General features: G+C 35.2%; 1 protein-coding gene across 1 annotated transcript; it reads left to right on the top strand.

Moving 5' to 3' along the window:
• The first annotated feature begins 907 nt into the window (after window positions 1-907).
• On the top strand, window positions 908-13,275 carry LOC135836069 (uncharacterized). Its single transcript, XM_065350662.1, has 12 exons — window positions 908-1,543; window positions 6,419-6,689; window positions 6,777-7,066; window positions 7,187-7,408; window positions 7,523-7,774; window positions 7,869-8,043; window positions 10,907-11,292; window positions 11,370-11,640; window positions 11,931-12,217; window positions 12,340-12,561; window positions 12,646-12,897; window positions 13,005-13,275. Exons 1-12 carry the CDS (start codon window positions 1,168-1,170, stop codon window positions 13,166-13,168), a joined length of 3,168 nt encoding a protein of 1,055 aa, XP_065206734.1. The 5' UTR covers window positions 908-1,167; the 3' UTR covers window positions 13,169-13,275.
• Window positions 13,276-14,837: the final 1,562 nt, after the last annotated feature.

Below are 14,837 nucleotides of genomic sequence, written 5' to 3'. Positions count from 1 at the left end.
ACCATTCTAAGTACCCAGTCTTTATATACTAAGTTTGGCTTATATTGCAGGGATATTTGTGTAAATACATTATTTAAACAAATCGTCTCATATCTGTCTTTATTCACGTAAAGGTAGACATCTTATTATGTGATAATGTCATAAGTTGATTCGTATTACTAAGTGTACTTTGAGCTAGCTGGTTAAAGAGAAATGTTCACTCTCTAGGGAATATTTCTATCCTCGCCCCATAGGTATATATTTAGATTATAACCACCACACTTAATAATTACCAATTACCTTTTAACAAATATTTTTTGAATTTTTATTCGGTATTCTGGTTCAGAATCCTTCCCCTTCTTTCTCTCACCACCTAAAAAATCAAATCGGTTCGCACCATCTCATGTGAGAATTAATTCCTAAACTCATCAGGGTAGGCAACTAATACGTCGAGTATACCGAGCTCGTGTCTGGAATATTAAAATATTGAAATATAATCGCATTGACTGCCTTCGAGGCCCATAAGGTTGAACTTCATCGCTCAATCCTTTCCAGATTATATAAAAATCATCTCATTTACGACAACATTCAACACTTTTGACCTCACTTCCCATTCACACAGATTCAACAATTCATGCCTATCTGAATTACAAATTAATGTAAAATACCTATTCTACCGAAATTTAAATCGTTTTTTTCCATAACTATGCAAAGACCTAAATTATAGTATGTGCATCGCGTCAACCCGGCAGCAGATAAAATCAAACCCACTGCACAACAATTAAGTAGGTGAGGGCTTCTTAAAGTCATAGGTGACTCTTTCATACAGTGAACTACAAAACCGAACCTCTAAAATCAAACCATTCGATCTACCGGCTACCCAGAACCTTGATTTTGGTAACTCGCCAACAATACACAAACACACAAGTCAGGTTCAGGTAGTCGGTTACGTTTATAAACATATCTACACAGGTTTAGGTAGTATTTATAACTACATAAGACACGCCAGTCAAAATGTTGTTTGTTTGTAAGCAACAATGTATCGTGAATAACTCCCAATTTATTTATATTTCAGTATAAGTAATTAGTGAAAGTTATGCCATTTCTCATTTCACAATTATAATTACCTATTAGAACCACGTTCGAGTAACTCGTCTCATATCATATTCGGTTATCGCGCCGGTCAAAATGAATTCGTATACTAATACTATATTGTTTCTAGTGATAACTATAATTTTATACTTATACTGGTGTTTGAAAAAATCCTATTTGTTTTTCGAAAAACTCGGTGTGCCTTATCTGAAACCAAACTTGTTGTTTGGAAACATGGTCGATGTTATTTTACTGCGAAAATCGTTGGCCGAAGTTTACGTCGATTTATACCGACAACTAAAACCTCATAAATTCGGCGGAGTGTTCACTTTTCAAAAACCAACTATCGTCATCAGAGATCCGGAATTACTAAAAGATGTGTTGATCAAGGATTTCGATTACATGAGTGATCGTGGATTTCACGTCGATCCCGAAGTGGAGCCTTTGAGTAATCATTTGTTTACTATGCAAGGTGAGCTATCCGTGTTTTTTTTGAGGAGGGGGGGAGAGGGGTATTTTCATAATTTTTTTCAATTAAGATCAATGAAATCCGAACTAGTTTTGAGATTTTTTTGAAGTGATGTCAATTAGACAACATATTAATGTGAAACACAATCAGCGGAAATTAAATTGTCGCAATCGAGACAAATTTTTCATCACCCACTCATCTAATTAATATCTAATTAATAGATGAGTGGGAGAGTGGGTGATGAAAATGACAATTGTTGGAGTGGAATTCGACTTACGTTCGAGTGTTCGAGTCTTTTGCATCTTCGTACTTATAGTGATTATTCAGCTGTTACATAATTATGTATTTAGCTATACCCACCTACATAATGTAAATATTTCTCAGAAAATGAACTTGAATTGTTGTGAAATATCTTAAGCAAGCGTCTTTACAATATACACATGGATTTTTCGAATTGGTTTGAACGAAGTTTCTCAGAAATGAACTTGAATTGTTGTGAAACACGTGAAGCAAACATCTTTACAATACACGTGGATTTTTCAAATTGGTTTGAACAAAGCTTTGTTCAGGTTTCAAGTCTCGAAATTGGGATGTTGGTATTTTGAAGTAATTTAAATCTGAATAATCTAAACTGACACGTACTTACTTCAAATTCCACAATAAAATCCCCCCCCCAAAAAAATTGCATCTAATTCAGTAAATAAAATTACTTCTTACCATGAATAAATGCTTCATTAATCATACCAGTGACATTTGATTTACAACTACGCGTTTGCCATCTGAAAATCACAAGAAAGGCAAACACAATTATTAAAAATATTCCAAATAAATAGAAAAAAATACTTAGTATAAAAGCAATACAGCGTAGTTTTGAACGTTTGAAAGTATGTATTATAAAATCGATGGGAATTTTTAAATATTGGTTCGATCAGGTAATAAGGTCCACAAAAATTAATGAAAATGCAATGAAAATAGATTTTAAAAATTCCACAAAAAAACAATACCTACCTACGTAATATTCTCAAAATTTCATCTTAGTATCAAAATTATGAAATCTTGGATTTTATGCTCAAGTATTTTCCATCGAAAGCTGTCATATCCTCAAAAATAAAATTGGTAAAAACTTGTTTTCTATTCGAAATTTATCACTTGAAATCAAATTTTTTGATTTGTAGCCCATTTTGAGCATTAAGCGAGATCTCCACATTCTCGAAAATTAACTGAACCGTCCTAAATATGTGAAAACTCATTCGGAAAGCTGAGATTGTAGTTTTCCTTCATATTCTTTCGAGAAGTTTCTCGGCACTTTAAATGATTATTCTAGACCAGATTTGTGAGACGATAGACTCCTATTCAAACTTGGTACGGTACCTCAAAAGTAAAAAAAAAAAGGTTTAAATTAATACAACATTAAATTGAAGCCCCCCCCCCCCTCACAAGAGGCTCCAGACCTTCAAAAAATGATAAAATATGGATCCGGAAGGTCGACGACACTCACGGAACATTTCATCAAAAATCAAAACATAAATTTGGGCAACTGAATTTTTGGTTGATAAAATTTTGGGACATTCCATTCTCAAAATTCAAACTTTCATCGGAATTGTGAATGAAAGAGGGAAAAAGGGAGGTGCGTCAGACGCCGCAACGGGTTCCATTCCCTTGTGAGCACAGTAAAAAAAATCAGACATAATCATTTCCCACCAAAATTTATTCTACCCAAGGACTCAGATACGATAACTAAATAAGGGACTTCCAAAACTGGTTCAGTGATTCTCCAAGAGTTTTCTTTGTTTCATGAAGGGGGAGAGAGGTTAGTTAGACAACTCAAACCGTCGCAAGCTCGTTGAAAAATTGCATAATATCGTATTCTATTAAAATTTAATCCATCCCAAACTACCCAGACCCACAATTTGTCTCAATTACTCAAAGATTTAATCAGTGAGTGTTTTCAGACCCAAGTTAGGACATGTGTTTTCAGACCCAAGTTAGGACCAGTGTTTGAGACAGACACTGTATCAATCAGTGGGTGTTTTCAGACCCAAGTTAGGACCAGTGTTTGAGACAGACACTGTTTCAATCAATGGGTATTTTCTGACCCAAGTTAGGACCTGTGGTTGAGACACACACTGTTTCAATCAGTGGGTGTTTTCAGACCCAAGTTAACCAGTGTTTGAGACAGACACTGTTTCAATCAGCGGGTGTTTTCGCACCCAAGTTAGGACATGTGTTTTCAGACCCAAGTTAGGACCTGTGTTTGAGACAGAGACTGTTTCAATCAGAGGGTGTTTTCAGACCCAAGTTAACCAGTGTTTGAGACAGACACTGTTTCAATCAGTGGGTGTTGTGTTCAGACCCGTGTTAGGACCTGTGTTTGAGACACACACTGTTTCAATCAGTGGGTGTTTTCAGACCCAAGTTAGGACATGTGTTTTCAGACCCAAGTTGGGACCTGTGTTTGAGACAGACCCTGTTTCAATCAGAGGGTGTTTTCAGACCCAAGTTAGGACCAGTGTTTGAAACAGACACTATTTAAATCAGTGGATGTTTTCAGACCCAAGTTAGGACCAGTGTTTGAGACAGACACTGTTTCAATCAGTGGGTGTTTTCAGACCCAAGTTAGGACCAGTGTTTGAAACAGACACTATTTAAATCAGTGGATATTTTCAGACTCAAGTTAGGACCAGCGTTTGAGACAGACACTGTTTCAATCAGTGGGTGTTTTCAGATCAAGTTAGAACCAGTGTTTGATACAGACACTGTTTTAATCAGTGGGTGTTTTCAGACCCAAGTTAGGACCAGTGTTTGAGACAGACACTGTTTCAATCAGTGGGTATTTTCTGACCCAAGTTAGCACCTGTGAATGAGACAGACACTATTTAAATCAGTGGGTGTTTTCAGACCCAAGTTAGGTCCAGTATTTGAGACAGACACTATTTAAATCAGTTGGTGTTTTCAGCCCCATGTTAGGACCTAGCTGTGGTTGAGACACACACTGTTTCAATCAGTGGGTGTTTTCAGACCCAAGTTAACCAGTGTTTGAGACAGACACTGTTTCAATCAGCAGGTGTTTTCACACCCAAGTTAGGATATGTGTTTTCAGACCCAAGTTAGGACCAGTGTTTGAAACAGACACTATTTAAATCAGTGGCTATTTTCAGACCCAGGTTAGGACCAGTGTTTGAGACAGACACTGTTTCAATCAGAGGGTGTTTTCAGACCCAAGTTAACCAGTGTTTGAGACAGACACTATTTAAATCAGTGGATATTTTCGGACCCAGGTTAGGACCAGTGTTTGAGACAGACACTGTTTCAATCAGTGGGTGTGTTCAGACCTGTGTTAGGACCTATGTTTGAGACACACACTGTTTCAATCAGTGGGTGTTTTCAGACCCAAGTTAGGACCAGTGTTTGAGACAGACACTGTTTCAATCAGTGGGTGTGTTCAGACCCATGTTAGGACCTGTGTTTGAGACGCACACTGTTTCAATCAGTGGGTGTTGTGTTCAGACCCGTGTTAAAACCTGTGTTTGAGACACACACTGTTTCAATCAGTGGGTGTTTTCAGACCCAAGTTAGGACATGTGTTTTCAGACCCAAGTTAGGACCAGTGTTTGATACAAACACTGTTTTAATCAGTGGGTGTTTTCAGACCCAAGTTAGCACCTGTGAATGAGACAGACACTATTTAAATCAGTGGGTGTTTTCAGACCCAAGTTAGGTACAGTATTTGAGACAGACACTATTTAAATCAGTTGGTGTTTTCAGCCCCATGTTAGGACCTGTGGTTGAGGCAAACACAGTGTGAGTTTCAAGGGATCAAATTTATTCATTTCGGGATTGGATTTGTTTTAGTTTTGTTTTTCTAAATTTTTATTTCGGTTTCAGGATTGGTTTTGGGATTAAAAAAATTATTTCAGTTCAACAATTTCTCAAAATAATAGGTACATAATTGGAGAAAAATCAAAAATCGAAATCCTTAAAATTGAAACGATTTGGTATCAGTTCTGGGATTGTTTTGGGTTCAAAATTACATCGATTCCAGCAGGTTTTTTCGGTTTTGGGATCAAGAAAAATAACGATTTCGGTTTCAAGATTGGTTTTGGGATTTGGATTTGAATCGGGATTTAATCGATTCCGATTTCGGGATCATTTTGGACCGGCTGACCCACAGCTCTGTTTGCAGGTCTCTCAATCTCAGCATGAAATCAATTTCAGGAGTAATTTATAAATAGGTGGGAGGAGAGGAGAAGAAAATAATTCCCCGTGAAAATTCATCTCACCAAAATATCTATGTAGACATTAAATGAGGAATGATTAGAACTAGTTCAGAGATACCGCACAGTTTCATTAAAATTATCAATGAGAAGGCAAGTCCAGATACCTCAAGCCGCAAGCCCAATGACGAACTCACCAAAATATTTGATGAAATCTCTTCTCACAAAAATTGGCACTACGCGTCCAAATTCCCAAAACCTGTTCTGGGGTTCTTTGATCCATTTTTTCGAAATTATTGAGCTAAGATGATCAGACACCTTGAGCTCTCACGAGCTCATCAAAAAACAGTATAGGTAGTTGGGTACCTAAAATAATTTTTCATAAAAAGTGGTTCAACCAAGGTACATTATAGTTCTCCATTCATTGATAAGTGGCCTTAAGAGCCGAAAACTCCGCTATACCCACGTCACAATATGTAACATTGTAACTTGTTATTTGGCAGTTCAGTGACAGAAAATAAAATGGATTATTTTCGTCACAATCATTTTACTGACGAACTTAATTTACAAACACATTACATATGTAAATTCAGCAATTACAATTATTTACATACATTCACGCGCATGCAGAAACAAAAACAAAATTAATTTTTCAAAATTCAAGGTGACGTATGGAAAAACGCTCGAATAAAACTCACCAGCACCTTTACGAGCGGAAAAATCAAAATGATGTTTCCATTGGTGAAATCCTGCGGAGAAAAACTATCCGATATTATTGATCAAATTCCACTCGACGAGCCATTCGATATAAAAGATATTTCGGCGAGATACACCACCGATATAATAGGAACTTGTGCATTTGGAATAGAGACGAATTCGTTACAGAATCCGAATTCGGAATTTAGAATGGTAGGGAAAAAAATATTCGAATTCAGGTAAAGATTATAGAGATGAGTTTCAGGTACTGAATCATTTCCATTTTCACACTCCCAGCAGCTATAATCACAATGTAATTATTTCAGATTGCAATCGCTCCTACGTATTTTATGGATGAAGATGCCCGCGAAGCTGACCAAGCTGTTACATCTCACTTTTGTAGATCTAAATGTACAGGACTTTTTTGGCGATATTGTTTATAAAACTATCGATTACAGAGAAAAGAGCAAGGCAACCAGGAACGATTTTTTGGATTTAATGATTGCACTAAAAAGCGAATCAGTTTCTCAATCAAACGATACCTGCAAAGGTCGAGAAGATTTACAAAAATTCCTCGATCAAATTGGCGCAGATAAGGGAGCTAAATGTGATATAAGTAAGCCAGTTTTTCCTCATGTTCTGTATTTATTTCAATAGTACTTTTTTAAAATTCAATTTTACAAATCATTCTGTGAACATTTTTTAGAAAACATTCGATGAATTCTTTTGATTTCAGAAATGACTAACGAGTTGATTGCCGCCCAAGCATTTTTATTTTTCGCAGCTGGATTCGAGACGTCGTCCACAACTTTGGCATACATTTTATTAGAATTAGCTCAAAATCAATCTATACAGAAGAAAGTTCGAGCTGAGATTCGAACAGTTCTTTCATCTAATAATCGAGAGCTCACTTATGATACTTTGAAACAAATGACTTATACAGATATGGTTATCTCAGGTTCGTAAAAAAAACACCTATCAAGAGCATCCATCAATATTTTCACGTTTCATTTTTCTGGTTAGAAATGCCTATACCTGTACCTATGCAAATAAATGAATATTTGTCTATTAGAAACTCTGAGAAAATACCCACCAGCTGCAATGCTTTTCCGAAGAACTATCAAAAATTACAAAATGCCCAATACCGAAGTGGTAATACCTGCAAATACACCAGTCATAATACCAGTTTATGGGATACATTTAGACGAAGAGTATTACGAAAGCCCTCAAGAATTCCGTCCAGAACGTTTCACAGAAGAGGAGAAATCCAAAAGACCAAATTACACCTATTTACCATTTGGAGAAGGTCCCAGAACTTGTATAGGTAAATTTATTCCGTCAAAAGAATTGAATAAGCTATGTAAATTCTGACTTGGAACTTTAAATTTTTTCAATCTTCCAATACGTTGTTTCAATAGCTAAACGGTTCGCCAAGATGAATGTGAAAGTAGGATTGATACATGCGCTGAAAAATAAATCATATCGAGTCTCGCCCAAAATGAAATTTCCAATAGAATTTGAGAAAAATTTCGGATTACTGACAGCACGTAACAGTATCTGGCTACAGAAGCAGAAAATACACGATTTGGAGTAGCAGCAATGAGAGTGTTCAATTCTTTTATATTTTTTATACTTTCCTAAATAGTCTAACAATAAATTGAATTATTCAATTTTTTATTTCATTGAATTTTGATTAAATTTCTATTTTACTAATACGTTACATCTTACATCTTAATTTGGTAAGAGCACGAACATTTATAAAATACTACAAATAACACGAACAAGGGGCGTATAAGGACACAAAGATACGTATCATCTCCAATGACAGGATTTTTTTCGACCAAAACATTTTCAATTTATAAAATTATACCCTCAAATTTCATTTTTTCTGATCACTCGAAGAAGTTGAACTTATTTTCAAAAAATTGTTACTCGCCTGGCCCAGGGAAGTGTCCTAATCGTTCCAAAAAATTTTGAATCGGACTAAAGGGAATCGTAGGAGGAACCAAATACGTACACCACCAGCAAAATGTTCACCAGCTGAAATTCATTTTTCGATTTTTGGAGGATTTAAAAAAATTCAAATTAGGACCATTTCTCGCGAAAAAAATCAGGAAATTTGGTTTTTAGGTACTTTATTTTACGTTTAGAGTAGGTAGTAAGACTTTCTAAATCGAATGGTGTTAGTTTCGAATCGTACTGCAGTATTCAGCGAATTTTTGGGATCTCCTGTCTTCGAAAAAGCACTGTAAATAAGGCGAAAATGAAATTCGTAAATTCGGACTTACCATCTCTGTTACTTTTTTAATCAATTTACGCACATAAATGTATTTTCAAAATTGTTTTCTTCGATTTTTTCTGCTCCCACCCCCCAAAGTTGTTCCATTTGATGAAAAAATAAATTCTACGAAGTTTCAACCCCCTATGTAAAAAAAAAGTGGTGCCAGAATGCCCCCAAATTGAAAAATGGAAAATGATGCAATTTTTTCAAAATTTTGATTGTTTTCAATCTATTGCACCCCAATATTCCCCCTTTGAACCAAAACAGCCCCCAGAATTTTTTTACCCCCTCCCCTGTGAGAAAACAATAGTTTGCTATTTTGCTATACCTACTGGTGAAGCGGAAAAATTTATGGTCTCAATTTCGCTGAAATTGAAGTATGTTGGAGATTGTGCGTTAAAATGACACCAAAAAAATGTTCAGCCCCCCCACGTGCCCCTGCGGTGAAACTGTGGCCCCCCAAAGTAGGGCCATTTTGGGGGAAACGCCGTTTTTTTTTTAAATTCAAAAGTTCCAATATCCATTTTTTCCGAAAACGAGTAGCACTCAAAAGGTGCGATTTAAGATTATGAATCGAATAGCGTAATCGATTTTTTGATTTGACCTCAGCTAACCCCTCCAAAAAACGCTTGAAAAGTTGCGAATCGGCGTTTTTCGCTATTTTGATTGAAAATATTGGTATTTGTACTTACCAATTTTTTGAAAATATTTCATTTCTGGGCAGGGTGCTTTTAAAAAGCAGAAGAAGAGATCTTTTAAATAATTCGATAGTTAGGAGAGGAAGGAAGGGGCTGAGGAAGTGGATTAGAATTCATTCAAGTTGGAATTTTTCTGGTCCGCAATCCTCATTTTCAGAGACAACTGGAAAAAAATTGCGGAAAACAAAGCTCTGACTCTGAGAAAAAATGGAAGAAAAATTTGAAAATTCAATAAAAAAAAAAATCAGCACCTTGTTTCATTTTTGGGAATAAATTACAACTTTTTTTGAAGGCACATAATTTTGGCAAAAGAAATTGTGGCTCTTTGAAAAAAATAACATATTTTATGGTAATTTTGCCAAAAAAGCAGGTTTTTTTGCAATTTTAACATTGAGTGACATTTTTCCATGATTCTGGCAAAAGAACAAGAATAATCTTGACCAAACGTAAAATGTTATGGGTGTTCTGTCAGAAAAGCAAGATTTTTGAGAATTTTCACAAATCAAACGAGAATTTTAGACAATTCTGGCAAATAAGGGGAAATACTTTTGGCCATTTTGACCAAAGACAAGATTTTATGGCAGCTTAAAATAACAAATGAAAAAACATCATTCTTTGACTTTTTTTGGAAATTGTTTTTTAAAATTCTGAAGAAATCGAAAAATCACACTGGAGGCTCCAGAATGCAAATGGTTACATTTGGATTCGGGGAGTTGGTTTTTTTAGACAAGATACCTACACCCATTCTTGCCTATTTCAAAAATTTTCCTACGAACAAATATAATTTTTAATTTTTTTTAAAAGCATAAATCCCCGCATTTTTTTTTTTAATTTTCAAAAATTCGTCAAAAATTGAAAAATTAGCTTGGGTAGTTAAAATATTGGTTATGGGAGACCATGATTTCCCCAAAAATCCCGGTTCCGTTCAAATCGGAGACGGACATCTTTAGAGGTTCCCTCGTCAGTAGAATCTTTGGGATCGCTCAAAACTGGTTGTTGCAAGTTGGAGTTCTGTACGCAAAATGAAATTTTATAAATGATTCTCAAAAAAAAATACAGAAAAACGCAGACGTAAAAAATGTTGATGAATGCTGCATATCAGATACAAAGAAAAAAATTCACATAATATTATATAACTTCTTCATTTTCTACAGATCATTTCAAAAACGATTTAATTGGAAATAAGCCATCACTATCGTCAGAAATTTCGCAATCATTGCAACAACGCACTTAATGTAGGTAGAGGTACCTTCTAAATCGAATTTATAATATTACAACGAAAATAAGTCATAAACAGACAGATATCTTTCTATAAAAAGCTATTGTTTGTTATCTTTTCACTTGAATGATAATTTAAAAATTTATCAAATTTATGTAGGTAGTTAAAATTTAGTTTAAGTACGATACTTTCCCTGCGAAACTTTCATTACACGTTTTTAAGTGCGATCGCGAATCAAACCCGTGTTGACACGTGAATTGAATACTTCAAAATGGATCTATTAACGTCTATATCATTACTAATCGTTACTTCGGTATTGTATTTATATTGGTCCATGAAAAAAGCGCATCGATTTTTCGCGGATCGAGATATACCTTACCTCGAACCTCACTGGTTGTTTGGTAACATGGCCGATGTGATTTTGATGAAAACCTCATTGGCCGAAAAATACGCCGAATTATACAAGAAGCTAGCTCCTCATGGTTTTGCTGGAGTATACACGATGAAAACCCCAACAATCATGATACGAGATCCAGATCTAATAAGAAACGTTCTTATCAAAGATTTCGCTTTTTTCAGCGATCGTGGAATTAACATAGTGAAGGAGATCGACCCGTTGAGTAATTCGCTGTTTTTGATGAGAGGTAAGAATAGGTATAACATTTTCTCTAGTAGGCTAATTTACATCCAAGCCCTAAAATTTTTCGTTTTAAAATGCCAGGAGACGAATGGAAAAATCTCAGAATCAAGTTGACCAGCACATTCACTTCGGGCAGAATGAAAATGATGCTACCTCTGGTCAAACATTGTGGCGAAAAGTTATCACAAGTGATCGACGAGATACCCGACAATGAAACTTTCGACCTGAGGGAACTATTCTCCAGGTTTACCACGGATACGATAGGAAACTGTGCTTTTGGATTGGAACCGGATACGTTGAATAATCCCAACTCGGAATTCATGATTATGGGCAAGAGAATATTCAGCTTTAGGTATTTATAGTGCACGTTTTGTACTTCATACCTAATCGCAAAAGAGCCACTTAACGGGAGCATTACTCGTATGCGATATTTTCACAGCTAAATTCATTTTGCCTCTGGTATAATTTTTCTGAAATTTGAAATCTGGAATTTTTTATTTAAAAATATGAAAAATTCAATTGAAACATTAATTTTCCAAAAATATTTTTATTTACCTCAAAAACTGAGATTTTTTGAAAAGTGTTGCACACGGTAAGTAGGTACTAGGTAATTAACTGATTCGTAATTTTATTCATTTATAGATATGCAACGATCGTACGAACTTTATGGACAAATATGCCAAAAAAACTTATCGAAATGTTCAAGCTAACATTGTTCGAGAAAAACGTGCAAGATTATTTTATAAATCTTATCGATAAAACTATCAAGTACCGGGAGAAGAATAACATCACAAGGGGTGATTTTCTCGACCTGTTGATCGCTTTGAAGAACAACACGATTTTGCAAAAATTCAAAGACACAGGAGATGACGGCGATTTGAAAACATTCCTCGATCAAATTGGTAGTAAATGCGTGAAAAGCGATGTAGGTAAGACAAATTTTCCAATACGTCACATGGCATTTTTCCATCTTTAGATTAAATTAGAAAACCTGAGGTAGAGCTTTGATAAGGCTGAATCAAAAACCTAATCACATATTCGTATTTTCCAGACATGACAAACGATTTACTCGCCGCTCAAGCTTTCGTATTTTTTACGGCTGGTTTCGAAGGAACCTCCACTGTATTAGGTTACGCTTTAATGGAATTATCCTTAAATAAATCTGTCCAGGATAAAGCTCGTCAAGAAATCCTCGACGTTTTTTCACTTAATGATGGTCAACTGACCTACGAAGGTCTCAAACAAATGACCTACGTGGATATGGTAATTGAAGGTAAGTTTTTGAGCTTAAACACAGCAACACCGATGTATAAAAAGGATAAATCTATGATCAAATATCCACTTATTATTATGTCAGAAACGGTTCGGAAATATCCAGCGGCTGCTATGCTGTTCAGAGAAACCAGCGAAAACTACGCCATACCGAATACCAAAGTGATAATACCTGCTCACACATCAATCATTATACCAGTCTATGGAATACATTCGGACGAAAAATATTACGATAACCCGGAGGAGTTTCGTCCAGAACGTTTCACCGAAGAAGAAAAAGCCAAACGACCGAATTACACTTATTTACCGTTCGGAGATGGACCAAGAGTTTGCATAGGTGAGTTAATTTCACAACGGAACCAATTCAAATTCTACGAGCTACGAGTATCACTCAACTTGCATATCCTTATCCTAACTCGACTGTCCAATTAATTCCCTTTGCAGCCGAAAGATTCGCCAAAATGCAATTCAAAGTTGGTTTGGTTTACGCTCTCAAGAACTTCTCCTACAAAATGTCTCCCGAAATGAAGTTTCCAATGAAGTTCAAAAAAAGTTTCGGTTTATTGAGCCCGGAAAGTGGAATATTGTTGCAAAGAAAACGAATTTAATTCACGTTTCACCTGAAAATATAATTGAAAATGATAAGTCAGGAATGTTGATTGAACTTAGTGCTACATACTCGTATCTTCGAAATAAACTATTATATTTTTCATCATTTAAATTGTTCCTTTGTTTTTGTTTTTGAGTTTTCAAGAAAATAGGGCTATGTTGTCAAAGAAAAATGATAGTTTTTCGGTTCAAATGAATTATCCTATACGAAAAATACCCTCAAAAAATACTTAGTAAAATGTTTCTACTTAAAAATATTTCAACATTTAACAAACATCGTTATTTTTCTCGCAAACAACTAACAAGAGGTTTCTCAACGATTTTCAATATTGAGAAAATTACGACTGAAAACACACAAAGAAACTTTTTTCAACATACACCCCCTCTCGTTTCTGCCAACTTTACTTTTCGAGTCATTCTGGGAACTCGCCTTCGAACATTGATGAGAGATTTTTCAATTCCAAAATAATCACGTACACCGAAAGAAGCGAGTACAAAAGCTTTCCAAAATGTATAGTAGGTAAGTATAAATTCTTACACTATACACTATTATTTTCGATGTCAGAAGTTGATTTTGGCATGTTTAAAATTTGAACGGTACCTAATTTCTTTATAAATTTCAATTTTTAATTAGAAAAGAAAACCGACCTTCGGCGAGGCAAAAAAAAAAAGATTTTGAAAATTCAATAATCGAAAACTTGAATAGCGTTATTTTTCATAAGAAAACTTGACATTTTCCAAATTCAAACAGTAATCATAAAAGGGTGCCATTTATCGGCACGACGAGAAAAAGGGATTTTACTCAACAGATGTGAACGTCTGAAAACCGGGTAGTGAACGACAGAAAGTGCTGTCGACCATTGCATGCACGACAGAAAAATTAAAGCGCACGCCGGCGCGGCGTATGCCCGACGAATTGAATGAAATAAGTACACAGACTACTTTGCTGAGGAAACGACGAAATTGAGATCAAAAGGACAAGATCATGAAAGGGTACCCCCCGATAAGATAGACCTAGGCGAAATGCCCTCAACCTCGGATTTTGATGAAACTCACAGGGAATGTTTAGTACCCCCAAAAAATAATTTTGGTATTTTATTTTCCCACTGTCTAACAATATGAAATGCTATGGACCATCAGTCTGGGGGAAACTGTATGTTAGCGGTAAGCGCTCAAACATTTCGAATTATATGTCCTTTTTGAAGCGAAAAATTGGCCAATTTTTTTTTTTTTGATTTAAAAAGGTTTTTGAGCAAATTTTTGGACTTAAACCAGGTAAATAATGGTTGATAACACAAAATCGACCATGAGTAACCCATTATCTCTGAAAAAAATCGCTATGTTGAGTAAAAAAAAAAAACAAAAAAGATAAGTTTTTTTGTTTTTTATTTTAGCAGAAAAAAGTGGTAGTTAAGTTTTAATAAAAATAAAACTTAACTACCATTTTTTTTCAACTTGCCCTCGGAATTTCGAAAAACGCTTCGAGAGGGTAATATTATACGATGAATTGAAAGGTTTTTTGCAAAAACAATCGGTAGTTAAGTTTTAATAAAAATAGAACTTGAATACCACTGATAACTCGAAAAGCTCAATTTTTGATACCAGTAATCTCTGGTTCGTAACTACTAACTACTTAAAAATTCTGAAACTTTTGCAAAAAACCTTTCA

The sequence above is a fragment of the Planococcus citri genome, chromosome 1, assembly GCF_950023065.1.
Source record: "Planococcus citri chromosome 1, ihPlaCitr1.1, whole genome shotgun sequence".
NCBI lineage: Eukaryota > Metazoa > Arthropoda > Insecta > Hemiptera > Pseudococcidae > Planococcus > Planococcus citri.
Note: the sequence above shows the minus strand (reverse complement) of the source record. Positions and strands in the feature narration are given on the sequence as shown.